The 19,428-nt window shown below is 36.4% G+C and overlaps 1 protein-coding gene across 4 annotated transcripts in view; it reads left to right on the forward strand.

Moving 5' to 3' along the window:
- The window catches only part of HDAC9 (histone deacetylase 9), an 847,690-nt gene that overhangs the window by 689,248 nt on the left and 139,014 nt on the right, over nt 1-19,428 (forward strand). For all 4 annotated transcript variants that reach the window (XM_081102525.1, XM_081102526.1, XM_081102528.1 and 1 more), the window contains 2 exons: nt 178-297; nt 610-707. In XM_081102525.1, coding sequence (XP_080958651.1) covers nt 178-297; nt 610-707 — 218 coding nt within the window. The remainder of the gene's footprint in view (nt 1-177; nt 298-609; nt 708-19,428) is intronic.

Genomic DNA, 19,428 nt, shown 5'->3' on the forward strand with positions numbered 1-19,428 from the left:
AAGTAAAGGGGGTGGTGTGGAAGCAAGCTGAAGGGGAGAGAGAAAGAGGACGTAGGGAAAGGACAGACAATGAGAAGGAGGGTGGGGTAGAAAGACAGGGAACTCAAAATCAGAAAAGTTGTCTCCACACTGAGTTAGACATGACTGTATTTGTCATCTGCTTTCTTTTCCCTGTAGGATGTTCACCATGGGAATGGTACACAGCAGGCCTTTTATGCTGACCCCAGCATCCTGTACATTTCACTCCATCGCTATGATGAAGGGAACTTTTTCCCTGGCAGTGGAGCCCCCAATGAGGTTCGGTTTATTTCTTTAGAGCCCCACTTTTATTTGTATCTTTCAGGTAATTGCATTGCATGATTACCCATAATTTTCTTGTCCTTTGCTGGTGTTTTAAATTACACGAGATTACTGACTTGTCCCACGGGAGCAAGAACCAGTGCAGAACAAGTGCATAACCCAGAGCACTGGTTGTCAAGCAAGGGTGGGCTGATTTGACATTTTGTTTGATGTTTATTTCAAGAGCTCACATGTGTTTGTTTTCCCCTCTTCTCGCTTTCTTCCTTGTGCCTTCATCTACCAACTGTGGTGTGGGTTTTCTCTTCCCAGGTTGGAACAGGCCGTGGAGAAGGATACAACATAAATATAGCCTGGACAGGTGGCCTTGATCCCCCGATGGGAGATATTGAGTACCTTGAAGCATTCAGGTTGGTACTTCTTTCTATGAAAGTGGCAAATTAGAAAACAAACATCAATGGAAACAACACCAAACATAAAACAGAAATGTAAATTTTTAACTAAAGTAAAGTAGCTAAAGGAGCCTTCCATCACAGCTCCAAATATTATATGGTTTGGGGGCCTGAATATTGCCACAGAGCCAGTAAGAAATGCATGTAAGAAAAAAGGTACATCAACATCTAGATGTATCTTCAGTGAATATTCTTCTCCCATTCAGTAGATTGTCTTTGTTTTGTTGATGGTTTCCTTTGCTGTGCAAAAAACTCTTTAATTTGATGTAGTCCCACTTGTTTATTTTCTTCTTATGTTTTCCATGCCAGGGTATATATTTCTCAAAAACATTACTAAAAGCAATGTCAAGGAGTTAACTGCTTATGTTTTCTACATGTGTCTGTCCAGTTTCCCAACATCGTTTATTGAAGAAACTGTCTTTACCACATTGTAAAGTCTTGCCTCCTTATTTATAGATTAATTGACCATATTGACAAGGGTCTATTTCTGGGTTCTGTATTCTGTTCCATTGATCTATGTGTATGTCTTTATGCCAATACCATGCTGTTTTCATTGCTATAGCTTTATAATATAATTTGATATCAGGTAACATGATACCTCTAACTGTTCTTTCTCAAGATTGCTATGGCTATTCAGGATTCTTTTGTGGCTCCATGTAAATTTTAGAATTATTATTAATTTTTTTTAGTTCTTTGGAAAATCTCATTGGTATTTTGATAGAGATTTTATTGAGTCTATAGATTGCTTTGGATGGTATGGACATTTTAATGATGTTAATTCTTCCTGTACATGAACACGGTACATCCTTCCATTTATTTATATCTTCATTATCTTATAGTTTTCCAAGTATAGGCCTTTTACCTCTTTGGTTAAATTTATTCATAGGTATTGTATTATTATTAATTAAAAATATAAATGAAAAGAGACCTGGTTGTAGTTATATAGGTATATTGGCCAATGGCCTGGTCATGCTCCCGCTGAAAAAAAAAAAAAAAAGAAAAAAGAAAAGAAAAGAAAAAAGAGGGGAAAAAAGATTTCATTATTAAGTAGTTCTGGAAAACTCTGCTATTATAACATAAAACACGATTTAGAATGGACATTAATTAGCATATTAAATGCTCTGAGAAGTTCTTTGCTACCTATTTAACTTTGTTGAACGGATATATTCCAAACTTCATTGGACTGTAGAATCCTAGCTATTGTACATCCCAGCATTCTTGGTTCTGAAGAGCTAGCTCACCTTTGTGGCATTTTCATTTCATGGTAGAGTATATGCCATTCCTTCTCCTAATAGGTATATTTTCCCTCTCACATTAAAACATCAACTGATTAATTGGTTGTTTTCAGTTTATCTACAAAATGTAGACAAGTCATTGAAATGTAGATTTATGTATACACATTGCCTTTTGCTTTTTTCTAAGCAAAGAACTGTTAAAATTAATTTAAGCAAGAAATACAACTAATTAAAAGTATTCTTTGGGGTATGAATTTTAAAATAAATATTTATTCTCTGGAATTAAAACAAAAATTAGTCCTTGGAAAGATCTCTGTTTTAAGGAGAAATCAGATTGTGTCAATATGTGCCTCATTTGCAAGATTTTAGATTTTAGCCTATTGGTAATGTATGATTTTTTTGGATTTTTTTTAGTAGAAAATAAAAGCAAACAACTACATAATAAGAAATTTTAGAAGCCATATTTTTTGTGAAATTTACCACTTATACACTCCCAAGGAGAAAATCCTGTTGATGTATTTAAAACTGAAGGAAACAATAGGGCAGTGTTTTAATAAACAAAGTTTTGGTGGGTTTATGCTGTCCAGTGTACCATGCATACTTCAATTTCATTTGAGTCATTTCTCATTCAAAAGCCAGCCCAGGAAAAATTATAAAAAATTTCTAATTTCAAGAGAACACATTAAAAATAAATATATTTGAGATACAAAGGACAGTTCTAGTCATATTCCAGATTTGTATTTTGGGAGAAAAAATATATGTATATATATTTTATATATATATAGATAGATAGATAGATATAGATATATGTTTATTATGTAATTGAAAAAAGCAGAAATAAGTTTATGTATTTTAAAACTTGGGTTGTCCATGAAGAATTTATGTTAATTAGTAGTAAAACTAAAAAATTATATTAAGAAACCATAGTGGTTTCAATGTTAAGAATTCCTTTTTTTTTTTCTAATTGTATTGATTTTCAGAGACAGAAAAGGAAAGAGAGCGAGAGATAGAAACATCAATGAAGGGAGAATATTGGTTGAGCTGCCTCCTGCACACCCCCAGCTGGAGATGGAGTCCCCAACGCGGGGCATGTGCCCTGACCAGGAATTGAACAGTGACCTCCTGTTTTATGGTGCAGCGCTCAACCACTGAGTCACACTGGCCTGGGGATAATTTATATTTAGTACCTTTTTTTAAAAAATATATATTTTTATTGATTTCAGAGAAGGTGAGAGAGAGAAAAACATTAATGATGAGAGAGAATCATTGATTGGCCGCCTCCTACATGTCCCACACTGGGGATCCAGCCCGCAACCTAGGCATGTGCCCTGACCTGGAATCGAACCATGACCTCCTGGTTCCTAGGTCAACGCCCAACCCCTGAGCCAAGCCAGCTGGGCTATATTTTGTACCTATTGTTCTCACATGGCAAAATGAGTGGTCAAGATTTTTTTAAAAGAATCCTTTTGAATATTAACAATTTCATTAAATAATGTGAAAACAGATATTACTGGTAAATATACAGTATTATTGGTTTTTGATTAAAATGGTAAGTGAATCAACTGCCCCTGAAATTTACTGAATGTCCTCAAGAATGACACCTTCTCTTTGCCTGTAATGTACACACATATTAGCAAACTTTTCTAAATTTCCCAGTGCAGTCACCATATCTAAGCTTAATTAGAGGAGCAGCACTATTATTTAGTGTAAAATGTGAAATTGTGGCTTTTAATATTCATAGTTATTTAAGAACCATATTTAAATCATAGTAATTCTTTTCATTTTGAACTGTTTACTAATTAATGTATATGGCTAGAAAAACTTGTGAACTTGTTACGGAGGAATCAACGAAGTAAGTCATTCATTCAAAAATATTGATTGTCCCTAGCTGGTTTGGCTCTGTGGATAGAGCATCAGCCTACGGACCGAAGGGTCCCAGGTTTGATTCTGGTTAAGGACACTTACCTTGGTTGCAGACTCTCCCCGGCCCGGCTCAGGGCATGTGCAGGAGGCAACCAGTCAATGTGTTTCTCTCACATAGATATGTCTCTTTTCTTTTCCTCTCCCTAAAAATCAATGGAAAAGTATCCTCGGGTCAGGATTTAAATATATATATATATATTGATTGAACAGATATTATATACCAGGCACCGTGGTAAGCACTTGGAATGCAGAATTGACTTACTCTTAGAGAACATAATAGAGGTGATACTTTATGTTCTAGGGAACAGATGTCCTTAGACACAGAGAGAGAACCCTTCTTGCACGGTTTCAGGAAAGGCTTCATCAAGTATTGCTCGACTAGTGCTTTCAAGGTTGAGTGGGAGGTTTCAAGGGGAAAAGGAATTGGAGTAGGGCAGATTCATACTGGCAGGGAGAATAGACTGAAAATCATGCAGTCATTAACTGGTCATGCTCTGTTTGCTCAAGGCCATTAGGGTGGGATTGTATGGCCAGAATATGGATAATACTTCATAAAGTGTTTTACAGGCAAAGAATTGCCAATTTAAATATATAAATTTCTTTCTGATATGGGGCCTTAATGAAATAGTATCCCAAATAATTTTGATGTAGTATTATTTATCCTTCTTAACACAACCATTGTTTCCCCAGTATGGAAACTAAAGATCCTTCTGGCTTCTGTGTATGGGTGTAGGATATGGAGGTGGGGGGGGAAACTAAATGGTGCCTTTTCTTTTTTCTTAAATTTTATTTGTTTCTGGACTGTGATGAGTATCTTTGAAGGGGTGGCCTCTCTGTGAAACTACATTTATAGTGGGATGTAAGATGGTTGCTCATTTTCCCAGCCAACATGCGTTCCCTGTATTGTCCTGTGATTTCTGATATGTCTATGGCAAGAAGAAAATTTCAGGCAAACCAAACATTTTCATGTTTGTTATACATTTTAAAGATAATTTTAAAAACATAATGGGATACCTAAATTAGTTCAGATAAGTAGTTATTTCTTCCATGCAGTTTAATCATTCATCTCTGAAATAATGGAAGGATATATTTAAGATTTTTCACAAGAGTTTTCAAAATAGTCAGTAATATCAAATATCTCTTATGTTCAACTAAAATATATTTCAAGGTTACCATTTTACAAAATAATTATGGCTATTTTTTTGAGGTCTTACATGCCAAGTCCTAGATTAGAAATTTTATAGACATTATGGCTGATTCTTAAGTGGTTTGTATGAACCACAGAACTAAGAATTGGAAGGGTCATGATGTGAACTCAGTTTATGGCTCTGAGATCTTTGCTTTTTTTTTCATGCCAGACTGCTACTCTTCTACTGCTCATGATTCAAAAGACTAAGGAGCAGTAGAGCACAGTGAACTTTGAATGAAACATAAGCCCTCTCCCCCCTGACCCAAGTCACAAATGCCTAGTACACATCATGGTAAAGAAGAGCTATTCAATATGGGCTGAATGAATCAATGAATAAATAAATGAGTCAAAGAGGGTACACATCATGCTGACTCTAAGAGAAGCATTGGAAACTCTTGGTATTAAGTGAGCCTAGCAAAACTCTGAAGGAGCTATCTGCAACCTAACTATCTCTTGGCCCCTGAAGGAGTATTGTTTGCAAAGAACTCTGAACATCCATTCATTTACTTATAACAATGTCAGATGTCTTCTCTTCATTCAACAAATAATTTTGCTGAATGCCTGCTCAGTATTCTCTGTTCCAGTCACTTCAAAAGTTTGTTCGACTGGCTTTGTTTTATCCATAATCTCTAAATGATCACTGGATAGGTTATTTTAAAGATTTCCTATTTAATTAAGAGTCCTGCAAATATTAAAGTGATTATTTATATACGACATTTAAATAGTTTGTATATCACAGGCATGAGACAATATGTTTCTCATGCTTCTAATTAAACCTAAAGAGGAAAAGATCTTCAATTGTTTAAAAAAAAATGAGTAGTCATTTTCTTTTATTTTTTAAAAAATATTTTATTGATTTTTTACAGAGAGGAAGGGATGAGAGAGAAACATCAATCAGCTGCCTCCTGCACACCTCCTACTGGGGATGTTCCTGCAACCAAGTTACATGCCCTTGGCCAGAATCGAACCTGGGACCTTTCAGTCCACAGGCCGATGCGCTATCCACTGAGCCAAACCGGTTAGGGCTTGAGTAGTCATTTTCAATGTAGAAGCAAGATATTAGTAGTTCTTGAAATTCTCCCTATTTTATTGAAAAACTAAATGAGTGAATGAATGTCATCCTTCTGTGACTTTTTACATAAAAGAAGAAGTACAAACCCCTTAAATTCAGAGGGTTTTGATGAAATAATAAACGGCTCATGTGGTACACAATGAGAATGCTCCAAGAGAGTAGCATAGAACTGTTGATCTGGTTTCCTTTGATGCGAACATGTTGTGATTTAACGAGGCACAACTCCTCAAGCCAGTGTGTTATAGTCCATAGTTGCCATAATTACTTAACCAAAATATTTTGTGCTTATGTATGTAGCTTTTGCTAAAATACTTTGACCTTATAACCAATTGGAATGTTTAAAAATTAGAATATTCGTCACATAGTCAAAACAGTTGAATCAGTTGAGCACATAAAAACAGTCCAGACAGCCTATTTTCTTTCTCCTCTCCTGTCTTTAGTTCAGACTTGTTTTCTTTAATAATAGAAGCAAATTTAAAATCCATTAATACAGAACTGTGGCTTGAAACTTGACTAGATAGCATGTCTATTCTTAGAGCATAAGTCAAATGGTCAATTCTAAGTGTGGCATCTTTAAAATAGGAACCATAGTTTTCTATGATTTCACCCCTGCTCGTGGCAAAAAATTAATAATAATGTATTTAATTGAATAGCAGGGGATAGAGCCCTATTGTCATGTTCATAGAGCAAGTGTTCTTCAAACAACTAGTCAATAATGGTCAGCTGGGAGTTTTCTTAGGGTGGTTGGGTTTAGCATGGAATAATGGTAGATAATTTGGGGCAGGGCACATAAATAAGTGCATTATTTTATTTTTATCTCCTTGTTATTTTATCAAACATATCATCATTTTTCTAATTAATTTTAGAGCACCGATTTCTGAATATTCTTGTCACATGCATAGACTGAAGAGGGGGTTACTAAATTCTGTCTGAGAAATGAGATGGGACCATAGAAAACATGTATTGATAATAATGACAACCAGTAAATTTTTATGGTCATTATTCTTATTTATATTATATTTTAATTTAATTTCATGCTAACCGAATGGAAAATATTGCCACTGTAAAAATAATGACATAATATAATGATACCAATAACATAGTAATATAGAACATTCATTAAGGACTGAATATTTGCTAGTCATTCAGTTCTTTTCACCATTATCAGTTGTTGAGCTAAGTGCTTCCAGTTTCCAGATGGGAATATGAACTCCCTTTTGAGTTTCAGTAGGTTTTCTCATTTCACACAGCTAGTATGCAGTGATCAGGGACTGGGTGCCAACAAGTTTGAGTATATAGACAGTACTCCTTTATCCCCAGCTATAGAGTTCCTCTGTCAAGAGTAGGGATGACAAAACAATAATATAGTGAGAAATTCTTTGCAAATGTATTTCAGTCTATCTAGCATTTGGCTTGGACATCTACATTGGTAACACTATTTTAAAATTGAAAACAACTCCTAGACTTTCACTAACCTTGTATCAATGATAACTCCAAACTACTTCTTCTTGTGCCTTTCCCTCATCTGACATACTTAGAGAGCCTAGCCAATGAAACCCCTACAGTTTTTCTTCCTTTGGATAACTTAGACTATTTACAATGGGAAATACATTTTCCTGCTTTGTTAAAAGAAATATTTTCTTTAAATATATATATATATATATATATATATATATATATATATATATATATATATACACACACACTTAGATTTTTTGGAATGTGTATGTAATTGAACTTGAGAAATACCAAATTAAATTTTAATAGAACATAGAGTGATAAATGAGCTTTTAGATCCAATTTTGAAATAAAGAATGATTTGTTGTCATCTAAAAATCATACTCAATACTGCAAAATGATTTGGGGTCTTATTTTGTCTATTAGAACTGTGCTTGATGCTTCCCACTTGGAAATGGGTTATCAATTGTTAATGACAACCAAATATATTATGCTCATGATAGTATGTATTTTCCCAAGGATGTCGAATACATTTTGGGAAAGGGTGGAATTTCTTGAAACAATTTGCCAATATGAAATACTGTACATATCAAATTGGCCCTACTACCATCTTTCCCAGACCATTTATCATAGCTCACAAATCAAGCCCACATTTTCTCTTTCTGAAACACTTGGCTAATAAAGAAGATGTGGGCTTCAAATTCGGACTTGTCAATCAATCTTGGGAACAAAGCAGTAATGATTTTCTTCTATTGATATTTTACTTCAGTGAAGAGCAATATATATGAATTTACTGCTGGTGTGATCTACAATTTTATTCATTGTCCAGTTTCTATTCTTTATACTCAGCATGTAGAGATCTTTTTAAAAGTTTTACCGGAACATGTCAGAAGAAAAAGTCTATAGGAATAAATTTTTAGAGAGCTGTCAGCTCTATCTGCTCTTTAGTTTCACCAATAAGTATACTTTAAGAACACTTTTTTCTCTTTCATCTGTGCAACATATTGTACCAATTTTCATCAAAAAATTACAATTTCTATAGGTGTGTGTCTCTAGATACCCTTAGAATTCTGCTCTTTGACCCTGGGAGTAAATTGATCTTATGCACACCTGTCTTCCTTGGGAAACTTGCAAACTTTATTTTTGGGCTGAGCATCAAAGAGATATGATATTATTAGACAGTATAGAACTCAGGTAAAAGGTCCAGGAAGTAACTTGAAGTGCTTGAAGTTCTGAAAGGTGAATATTATTTTCAGTGAAGAACTATTTAAAATAGTTCAAATTCTGCAACATTGTATTTAATATTATTTTAAAAGGTCAGATCAACTATAAAAATTTTAAGACAACATTTTTGCCTTCTAACTTAGAACAGTTTTAAAGCCAAATATTTATAGGAATTTGTGTACCAGTTATACAGAGTTCCAAATAATAAGGACTAATTAAAAGAGAAGCTATGTTCAGTGAACATTTTCCTAGCAGTTCTAAGAAAGAAAGCAATTTGCGTGACTAGAAATGATTTGTTTTTATTTGAAGATGGAACAATGGGTTATAAAACCCTTGCCTTGCACAAAATCCTCCCAACATATGTGTAATACTCAAAGATATCAGGAAATGAAAGCTTTCCATGAAATCTTATTGTGAAGTTTTTTAGGCCAGAAGTAGCAGATTTTTTGGACTGTCAAGCAGCTCAGATCAATTCATCAACTTAAATCATCTCATCTAGTAATAGTGGAATTGTTGTGCAGTTAATTATGATATTGTCATATCAGCCAGAATGGAAAATAAATATAATTAAGAAACTATGAAGTCAGCCTTTTTTTTTTTCATAGCTTTATTGAGGATTTTAAGATTATGCTTCCTTTACTGGTAAGAGAAAACCCAGTAAAAACTTACCCTCTGTCTTGTTGAATAGCTATTAACCAAATTTCAGTGCATTTAGGGCTTAGATGTGTTTTCTTGAGACTGAATCATTCCCTTGCATTTTCATGATTTCACACCTACAGTTTATTATAAATAAATTTATCAAGATGACAAATAAAGTGAAAAGATATATAATTTTTAAGATTATTAACATAAATGTGTGTTCTTTTTTTGAGACCTAGACAAACATAACTTTTCCAATAAAACTTTAGTTACTAACTTATTGAGATTGAGGAGTCATCTTTGGGAAACTTCTGTTCAACAGAAAATCTGCTCATATATTACTTATGAGGTGGAGGGCTGAAGTGGACACCATTTTCTGGTGACAGGACTTTCGCAGATTAGTTCAAGTCTTTGCCTGACATCAAACATCTGGATGATGGACTCAGTTTTCCGTATTTCATCCCAATGATTTCATGTCATGTAGATGAAATTTGTATATCAACATCTGTTCCCATTTATGCAGACATTTAAACTTCTAGAAGGGTGAGGACTTGTCTTTGTGTCTGTTAGGAATCTGTTCATCTTTCTTGTGAGCACAGCAGTCCTGGGTATTGATTGTTTATTCTTATGTACAAAAATAGCAGAAAAGAAGCCAATGGAGGGCAGCAGGCTCATGGACTGCATAAGTTCTAGTGGAAAGAGCTTAGGAAAATAACTTTCTTGTCATTATAGTTTATATTTCACAATTTAAAAAGCGGGTGGGAGAAGAGGGGCAAATGGGTGATTTAGTCACCTTTTGTTCTCAGCAGAATTTTAAATCCATCTGCACCTCGATTTTGGAATATTTTGTATCCCAAAACAATTGTGGAAAAGTCCATCGAGAAAGTGGCACCTATGCATTATCTTATCTATTAAAGAAAGCTAAATATTGTACTTGAAACAAAATATTGGTTCACCTAGGATATGTTATTTTTTGTTCCTAACTTCTTTAAATGAAAGCAATATTGGAATTATTTAAATGGCCTGAATTTAAGAAACAAGTGAGCATTTTTATTCAAATGATAGCCAAAGGCAAAGAAATGAAGGATTTCTTTGCAATCCAGAGCAAGAATGGAGCGGGCACAGATATGTAATTTAGAAGTTTTGTAGCCCAAAGAAAGCTTGGTCACTGGGTCCTCTGTGCTTTCAGTTTCATAAAATGTGTCTTAGATATTAAAGTTGCCACTCAGGGCCTCTGCCTTTGCTTTGTGTCCCCAGGTCCTCTCCCCTGTACAAGTTCCTGATACTCTTTATTCCCCTTGATATTCTAGGATTTCTAAATTGAAAATAACATTGAAAGAAACTATTCAGTTATGACTTTCTCTCTAATAAATATAATTACACCAAGTGTCAGCAGGTGAAAAAGTCCCTGACTTAAAAACAAGCAAACAAACAAAATCTTCCTACAGAAGTAATAAAATCTGGTGTGTCATATTTTACCGAGTTAATGAAAAATCATCTGGTTAAATTTTAAATTATTCCAAGAACTCAAGTCTGCCAAAAGTTTGTTAATTTATTTCACTTAATTTAGTTTTTTGAGGATATGAAAACTGATAAAATATCAAATGACTATGTGTAGAATATTGATGAAAAGTTAATATGAAAGAAGGATCATCCACCTATAGGTTTATTAGTATCAGTTAAAAAAACACATAACATTTCATCTGTTTTTCAAAATAGAAAAGAAATACATAACTATATATTGATGTATGTATGTGTGTGTGTGTCATTGTAATTACATATGTTTGACATGGTTCTCTAAACACCCTTTTGAGAAATTGGAATGCAAAGCGATTATCCCACTGTCAGTACTGCGTATGCAGTCCTGTACCAAGTTGGAAGGGCTTATTAGGTCCAATTTAAAATTTTGTTGTTTTATAATAACTTTGGAAAAGTGTATTGTTCCTTGTAAAATACCCACATGTTCTCCGTTGGAAAGGCTCCAGACTGGAACTGAACCGCGAGGTTGCCCCCTGGTGCTTTATGTATTGTTTAATTGTTTGCCGTTGGTGGATGTTTTTATTAAAAGCCTATTATTTGGGATAAGACCAAAGTGTCATTTTAAGAACAGCAGAAGCAGAGCCGTTCAGTCCCATAGCTCTTTTCATAGGTGTGCTAGTGAGCACTGGATGCAGCTAATGAGCCTGCCGACATTTTTTCTTGTAATACTTCAAAAAGAGCAACAACAACAACAAACAAAACCTGGGATTTTTATTTTCTTCCAATAAAACATGACTGGATTGGCTGGAAGAGCTGGGAGCCTACATGGCGGTGCCCAGGGCAGGAGGGAGGAGAGGAGTCTTCGTGCTGTTCTGACTCTGTTTTGGTCCAAGAGGAGCTAGTCTAGAGACCCAAACATGCTGACGCAGGTGGCCCTATCAAGCCAAGGAGTGCGGGGTGCAGGGAATCCACATGTTAGGAAGGCCTTGGTGGGCTTCCCTGGGTGTTTACCAAACCCATGTGTGCATGTGTGTGTCAGAGCTATAAAGACAGTGCAATTGCAAGAGAAGTATCATTCTGAGATTTTAAGATCACTCTGAATATAACTTAGGTCTGGGAAAAGTTTTTTCATTGAATAGTTTTAATGCCTGAATATTTTCTTTTCATCCCTTCGTTCACTGATTCCTCAGTTTGTTTCTGGAAAGCATTCACAGTGCTCTCTAGCAGGTCCTGCCTGGCCACAAAGCACCAGCAAGAATCGAATCAGTCTTCTTCCCAAGCTGGTCTTTGTAACTGTGACCTACCCGCAGGCAAAAACTTGAAGGCAGTATACCTTGATACAGTTTCTAGGACTTAAATGATCTCATTAAATTCCGATGCTAGATATCATTGACATTTGAGGAAATATGATTATTGACAAAATGTAAGCCTGTTATATACTATATCACTTCAAAAGGAGAAAGGCCATTAGGCCATAATTACATCAGAAACAGTATACACATTTGGCTGGTTTATAAACTGTCACTTTCAGAAGTATGAAGACATATAAAAGTTTCCAAAGGCTCCATTATGACCCTATTTCCAACAGTATTCTCTGACAAACTAAATAAATTACTGCATATATTGGACCTTTGAGGCTTGGGGCAAAGAATGGAAAAATTATTTACAAAAGCTTGAAAATATTTAATCACTAGAGGCAGGGGGGCAACAGTGTTTTAATTAGCAGGTCCTCGGGCCATTGGCTGACTGGAGGCTTTCTCAAACAACCACACAAATGCACCGAATAGCTGTTTGCCAGCCTTAGGGTCAGGCCTGAGATGAAACAGATAAGATAATTGGCTCTAATGAAATCCAGAAGGCCTTGGCTTTCTTGTTTGAGCTTGGATTTGAAGAGTGCGTGTGGAAGTGAGGCTTAATTCAAACCAGAACTGAGCTAGGCCCGTTTCTCAGTGACTTTGATATTGTTTGAAGTTCTAAAAGTGTTCGCCACACCACTAGCCTGCTGGGCTGGGCCTCCCTGGTACCCTTAATTACTAAGCTTTATTGCTGACTTTACTACACAGGAAAGGGGCCATTATATGTTCCATCAACATCAGCTCTTCTCAGATTGGAGGAAAGGGCAGGGTTAAAGGCCACTGTAGGAAGGCAAAAACTTCACTTTGAGGTAGTCAGATCATTTACCAGGGTTGAATTTCACCGTTATGCACATACATTCCTCACAACACAGAAGCCCAATTTCCATTTTTTAAACAAGTGATTACTTTTCAAAACATTTTTGTTTGTGCCTGTTTTTTGCAGAGAGAACATTTATTTTTTAGGGGCTAAAATGATTACACCTGATATATTGAAGAAAAAAAAAGAAGAAAGAAAAGAAAAACACCTCCCAATTAATCATCACACCAGAAAGGTCTGGTTGAATTCTGTAATAAGGAGGATTATTATTAATGCCCCTTTGAAGTGGAAATAAGTGAGGGACCCTCCTGTGGCTTTAGGGTTGTCCTGACACCCCGAGGAATAAAGACCCCTCAGGAGACTCTACAAAATTAAATCCCAGCTTCCAGAAGCTCTCACAAAGGGGTTACACAAAAAGTGTTCCCAATTCGGTCCGAAGCCAAAAGGCAAAAATGAGAAATCTCCCTCTTAGGGGATGGCTATAGAGTCACCAAGGAATTCATACTCCTGAAACTTGGTACTGCTCCTCTTTTGGTCCAGTTGTTAAAGATGGATTATGCATCTTAATGAATTAATAATTATTCAGCCCTTCGCCCTCTCATAGGAGGAGACCTGGTCATGCTGTGGAAGCTAAGGGACATGGAGTCCAGGCCTATTTCCTGCCCTATTTATCACCTTTTGGGTAGCAAAGTCATGAGTGATACCATCTGACGTGGCTCTCCTTGAAATAAAAAAGTTAATTATTTTTGCATTCTTTAAATAAACTTGACATTACTAAGGTCTAATGTTATACCTGATCCTGGTGACCATTCATCCAATACTCCTTTCTGAGCATTCTTAGTCACAGGCTGGACTGAACCCTAGCCCTTTGCAAGGAGGTATCTGGGCCGAAGTAACCACATGGAGAGCCCAGGGAGATCAGCTTTGGGAGGACAAAATCGAGCCTCCACTCCGTAACCTCTCCTGAGAGAAATTCAGAAGGCCTGACTGACTTGGGCCAGTGATGAACTTATGTCAGTTCACACCAGAAGAAAAATCTTAGAATAATCAGCTAATGCAAAGAGTGCTTTTTTCATTAGGCACTGTTATGAGGTGACTTGTTTCCCCAGAATTCACTTTTTGATGCTCTAACTCCCAACGTGACAGTATTTAGACATGGGGCCTGAGGGAAGTAATTAGGGTTAGATGAGGTCATGAGGGCAGAGCCCTAATCTGATTCGATTGCTGTCCTTCTAAGAAGAGAAGCCAGAGAGTTCGCTCTCCAGTCCCTCTCCCCACTCTTGGCCTATCTCTCTGTGTGTGTTTTTGTCTCTGTCTCTCTCACTCTTTCTTGCTCTTTCTCTCTCTCTAGCTCTCCACCCCTACCTCTCCCTCCCTTGTGCATGCACTGAGGAAAGAAAGGCCATGTGAGCACATGGCAAGTTGGTAGCTGTCTACAAACCAAGAAGAGGGCCCTCACCAGACCTCAACCTGCTGGCACCTTGACCCCTAACTTCTAGGCTCCAGAACTGTGAGAAAATACATGTCTGTTGTTTAAGCCACCCAGGCCATGGTGATGGTGGTGGTGGTGGTGGTGGGGGGGGGGGGGGTAATTAATAACCATTTCTGAGCAATAAAAAATATCCTTAGGTGTACAAAATCTCCTCCTGAAGATAAATAATTTGCAAAAGCAAATTAAAGACTTTAAGTATTCCAGTAGTAAGGAAGTAGTAACTAAAACTAACCTACCCTTAATAACCTCACACTTAATCTAATAAAAAAGCAATAAATTATATTGTTGTAAATGCATCAAATAGTATTTTATTATCTGATAGGCTAAGCATTTGGGTGAGCGAGATTCTACAGATTTTCTTCTCCATTTCCCACTGGTTGTATCTGGGTTGTTCTTAGATAACACAGGCTCATAATGACAAAGAAGGAAAGGAGAAACAGAGTCAACAAGAGAGGGAAAAGCAGAAAAAGGGTCAGTTTCCTTTGATATCACTATTAAATCATCCAGTGACTTTTCTTAGGGTAAAGTTACTGCCATTCAAAATTATAGCAAATTGGTGATATTTTACAGTCAATGTGTATATTTTATTTCAGCTCAAATATGTGCATATATCTCCCAAACTTATGTTAGATCAGATATGACACATTAAAAACATGGATTTGTTTTTCTAACTCTTACAATTAGCAACTAATTGCAGTGTGAACATATAATTGGTTTTATGGGTAAATCCATTTACGGACTTACAAAGTTTTAGGACCTCATTCGTTATTCATGACTATGTTTTACTGAGGGGAAAAAGTGAACATAGTTTGTCTGAATGTCAATAGGGGAGAGTTTCAACGAAGTGAATTACCTTCATGATAAGAAACCACGCCCTGAAATAAGACAGTGAAATGATGAAATATATTACCATTCCTGCTTAAAAAAGAAAAGTGGCTTTGGGAGTGGACCCTACAGTATCATGGTGTGCCAATGTCATTTTGTTTCCAAAGATAATATTTCTGGTTGTACAGATGTTTTGAACTTTATTAAACCACAGCTGTGGTTATCACATATTTTTTTCAAAAGATATTACAGCTATCAAAGCAATAAATCAGCAAAGTCCTTAGTCATTTACTTAAAATGCTCTTTCGTTTTACTCCATGCATAAGTCCTCACCCAGTGCCTTTAAGATGTCCATGGAAGGTGAATTATGTAAGTGGAAGGAAAAACCCTAATAAAAAAATTAATGAGAAAAAACATATTATTTATATCAGAGCATTCAGATGTCATTATAACATGAGCCTTTATGACACTTAATACATCCCTTCCCCAATAAAGAGAAAACATTTTTCTTGAATAACACAATTGAATGCAGCCTTCCCTTGCTAACTTGGCCCTCGTTCCACTATGCGGAGTAGGGGATGTGCTCGGGAATCACAGTGTGGCTGGGAGGCTCAGTGTTCCGGGGGATGAAGAAGTGTGACAGTGATCTTCCCAACGTGACTTGTTCCCTGGAATAAGCCTACAGAATACTTTCTTGCATGACTCATCAATGGATTTTTCCCGGGTTCAACATAACGAAGTGTCTTTCTTCCCAAAGCCCCAAAGCTCTGTATCTATTGAACTATTTTATTTGTCCTCAAATATCCTTATAAATAGGACAAGTTACTCACCAAGATCATACAGGAAATTAGTGTCAGGACTAGAGCAAAAGCTTGGATGTTCCCTCACCAGTCATTCAAAATGGGAACCTGAGTACATTCCAAAGACGAACATGACTGGATTTAGAAAGTTGCCCAGATGAAACCATTCTGGATGCAGAGCTGCCCGGTGCCCAGCAGTGTCTCACTCTGCTCTCATCACATTTCTACGTGGAGAATCTGGGCCGCAGTGTCTGCCACAACTTCTCTGGTGGTTTGCTTTATGATTATCTCCCAGCAATTATCATCCTTTATTTGCCATCCCATGATACTGTGTCTTTAATTTTCAAAGGGTGCATGTAAAAGGTGGAGACGTGGATTTATATAATGTAATTTTCTAAAACGGTAGCTGCAAATTGATTTATATGACATCATCCAATCAACTTTTAAAAATTCCATTTACATAATTTTGAAGTTGGTTTCCTGAATGCTTCCATTCATTAGACTTTTACCCCCTCTTATAATACAGGACCCGCCACTCAGCAAGGCCTTCTTCCCTTCTGGCAGGCAGGGGTGCCTGTGGGGAAAATGCCATATACTAGTAACCCGAGATGCATTGGGAACTTGTTCCTGGATAGAGCTCTCCTGATGTGGTGCTGAAGGTGCGGAAATGGCACAGCTCTCTTCTGACTGCTGGGTCAGTGTCCCGATTCAGCCTTGGGGGCCTGAGGCATCTTTCATGGGTTATGGATGTGCTCAAGCTGCCTGACAAGTTACTGACCTGTCACAGGCTCAGTGCTGAGCCAGTTGCTGTGGAGGAAAATGCAGAAGTATTCAGCGGTCTCCCTGGAGAAGTGTACAGTGCTGATTGGGAGTGAAAATTACTGTGAGACAATTAGAGAAGACACAAAGCATGAAATACTGACCATCCAGTAAGAGAACGCAGATAAAGGAAAGGATGCTCACCCAAGCCTTATAAATAGCTCCCCCCCAACCCCTCAGGCATCCAGGGGAAGATGATGTCACACAGCACAGGCATGCTGTCATTCCTACTCAGGGGCATGGGGCTCCATCTTGTACAATAACGGGGACTCTCTTTCAGAGAAAGAATACAAAGGAAAAAAAAATAAAAATAGATACAGTGTCAAGGATAGGGTCCATGTAAGTGAGGGACTCTGAAAATTATGCTTCACTAGTTTTATGGTAAAGATGCCTTGATCCATAGAACCTGAATGCCTTGTATTGCCGTTATTTGGAATGAAACTACACAGTAAGTGTCATATAATCAGCCTTCATAAAGGTAGTGACTGTGCTGGCTAGTGATGAGAAGCAGAGGAATTCACAGGATGGAGGATTTCTTAGAAAAACTGCACTGACAGAGAATGGTCTTGACATAGAAATTTAACTGGGGATACATTTTCATCTGGGGGCACATGCCAAGGAGATCAAAGTAAAGGATTTTTTTTTCATCTGTCTTTCCAGTGTATGCTAAGGTAGAGTTAAAACAAATAAGCAAACAAACAAACAAACAAACAAACAAACAAAAAAACCAAAACCATAAATGATACAGCAAGGGAAAAATAGCAAAATCAGTTCAAAGAAAATTAAACAAATCCAAGTGGGGATGGGGAGAGCAACCAGTATTTTCAGGGGTGGGGGGACCTTTTCTATTGATTGTGGTGTGAGGGGCCTGCACCTGTTTGTGAACATGCCTCAAATCTGGGCTCAGGCGAGTCCCTGAGCTGGCCCGGCTCTGACTCTCCTCCTGAGGGTAGAGTTGCTTTAATGCAGTTCACATGTAGGGTGTTTCATCTTAACCAGAGTGATTTATGTTAATGAAATGAAACAGAGAAAATACCCTTGACATCCTACTCTCCTTTTAAAAATATTAAATAAATATGTCCAGGACTTTTGTACAATTATATTTATTAAAACAAATGGAAGACTTCAATACATTCCAGAATACATTTGTAGGTGACCCTGGGTAGGGTTAAGTCCATTAGGAGAAAAAAATGAGTGGTGGCGTTCCTTACCAATTCCAAAATTTCTAAATAGCTATTAAGATCAAATAATGAGCATCAAGTCCAAAGTAATTTATTCTATGATTTAGAAGTTTTGTTTTGTTTTGTTTGGGGGGTGGGGGTCTGGCTTCTGAAAATGTGATCCCCAAATCATGATTCACAAAAATGTATTCAGAACATCTTTATAAATCTGATACCAGGCCTCCTTGTGACCTCATTGGGAATTAAGTATGGGTCATCTTCACCTATAAAATATCTCTTTGAAAATGTTATAATTTAAGAGTTTATGTTCTGGTGTTTAATTTTTTACTAATTATAGAACTCGTCACTTTAACAGAACTCACAAAGAAGCAGAAGGACTCTTTTCAACTCATATTTTATTAGTATACATTTGCCCATCCCTCTATAATGCAATTATGTAATTAAATTCCATGGAAATTAAATTAGTCAAATGAGTGGATTTTAAAAATATCAGTTGATTGGAATTTTTCTCAGAAGTTACCTACCTTTAAAAAAAACATTAGATAAAAGACATGTCTGATTATTTTAATTGCTGACTAAATTGTAATTTATCCATCTAATTGGGACATTTAGAAAAACTCAGGATTAGCCAAGGAAAAAGTTTACTTGCTAGGAACACATCAACATAGTTTAAATTCCACTAATATAAGTAAACACTAATCTATTTTTAGAGGACTATTTAAAGTCAAGATTAAGAAAATAAAACTGAATAAAATTTGTATCTTAAAAAAATCTTTTTGTCCATTGCTTTGGGGACATTTTAACAGATATTTACCAGGAATTTGCCTAATGCTCTGGAGCTCTAGGTATTTGGCAAGTATGTCAAGTGGCAGCTATCTGCCATTATGCAGGACAAGAAAATAAAATGAAAGGGAATTTCATAACACATTCCTGGGAAATGCTTAGCTCTTTCTGCTGGTCAATATATCATTACACTATCATGTGCTAGCAACTGAAAAATTACTTTTTTGATATCTTGGATATAAACATTAAGTAAATGAAATTGTAGGGCTCACAGTGTTGATGGCGATGGTGATGATGTTGATGATATCCATTTGATGAGTACTGGGATTATTATTGCAACTTACAGTATAGAAAATACGACCATAACACTTCAAGAGCTTAACCTTTT

Source organism: Myotis nattereri (genome assembly GCF_964212035.1).
Source record: "Myotis nattereri genome assembly, chromosome: 11".
Classification (NCBI taxonomy): domain Eukaryota; kingdom Metazoa; phylum Chordata; class Mammalia; order Chiroptera; family Vespertilionidae; genus Myotis; species Myotis nattereri.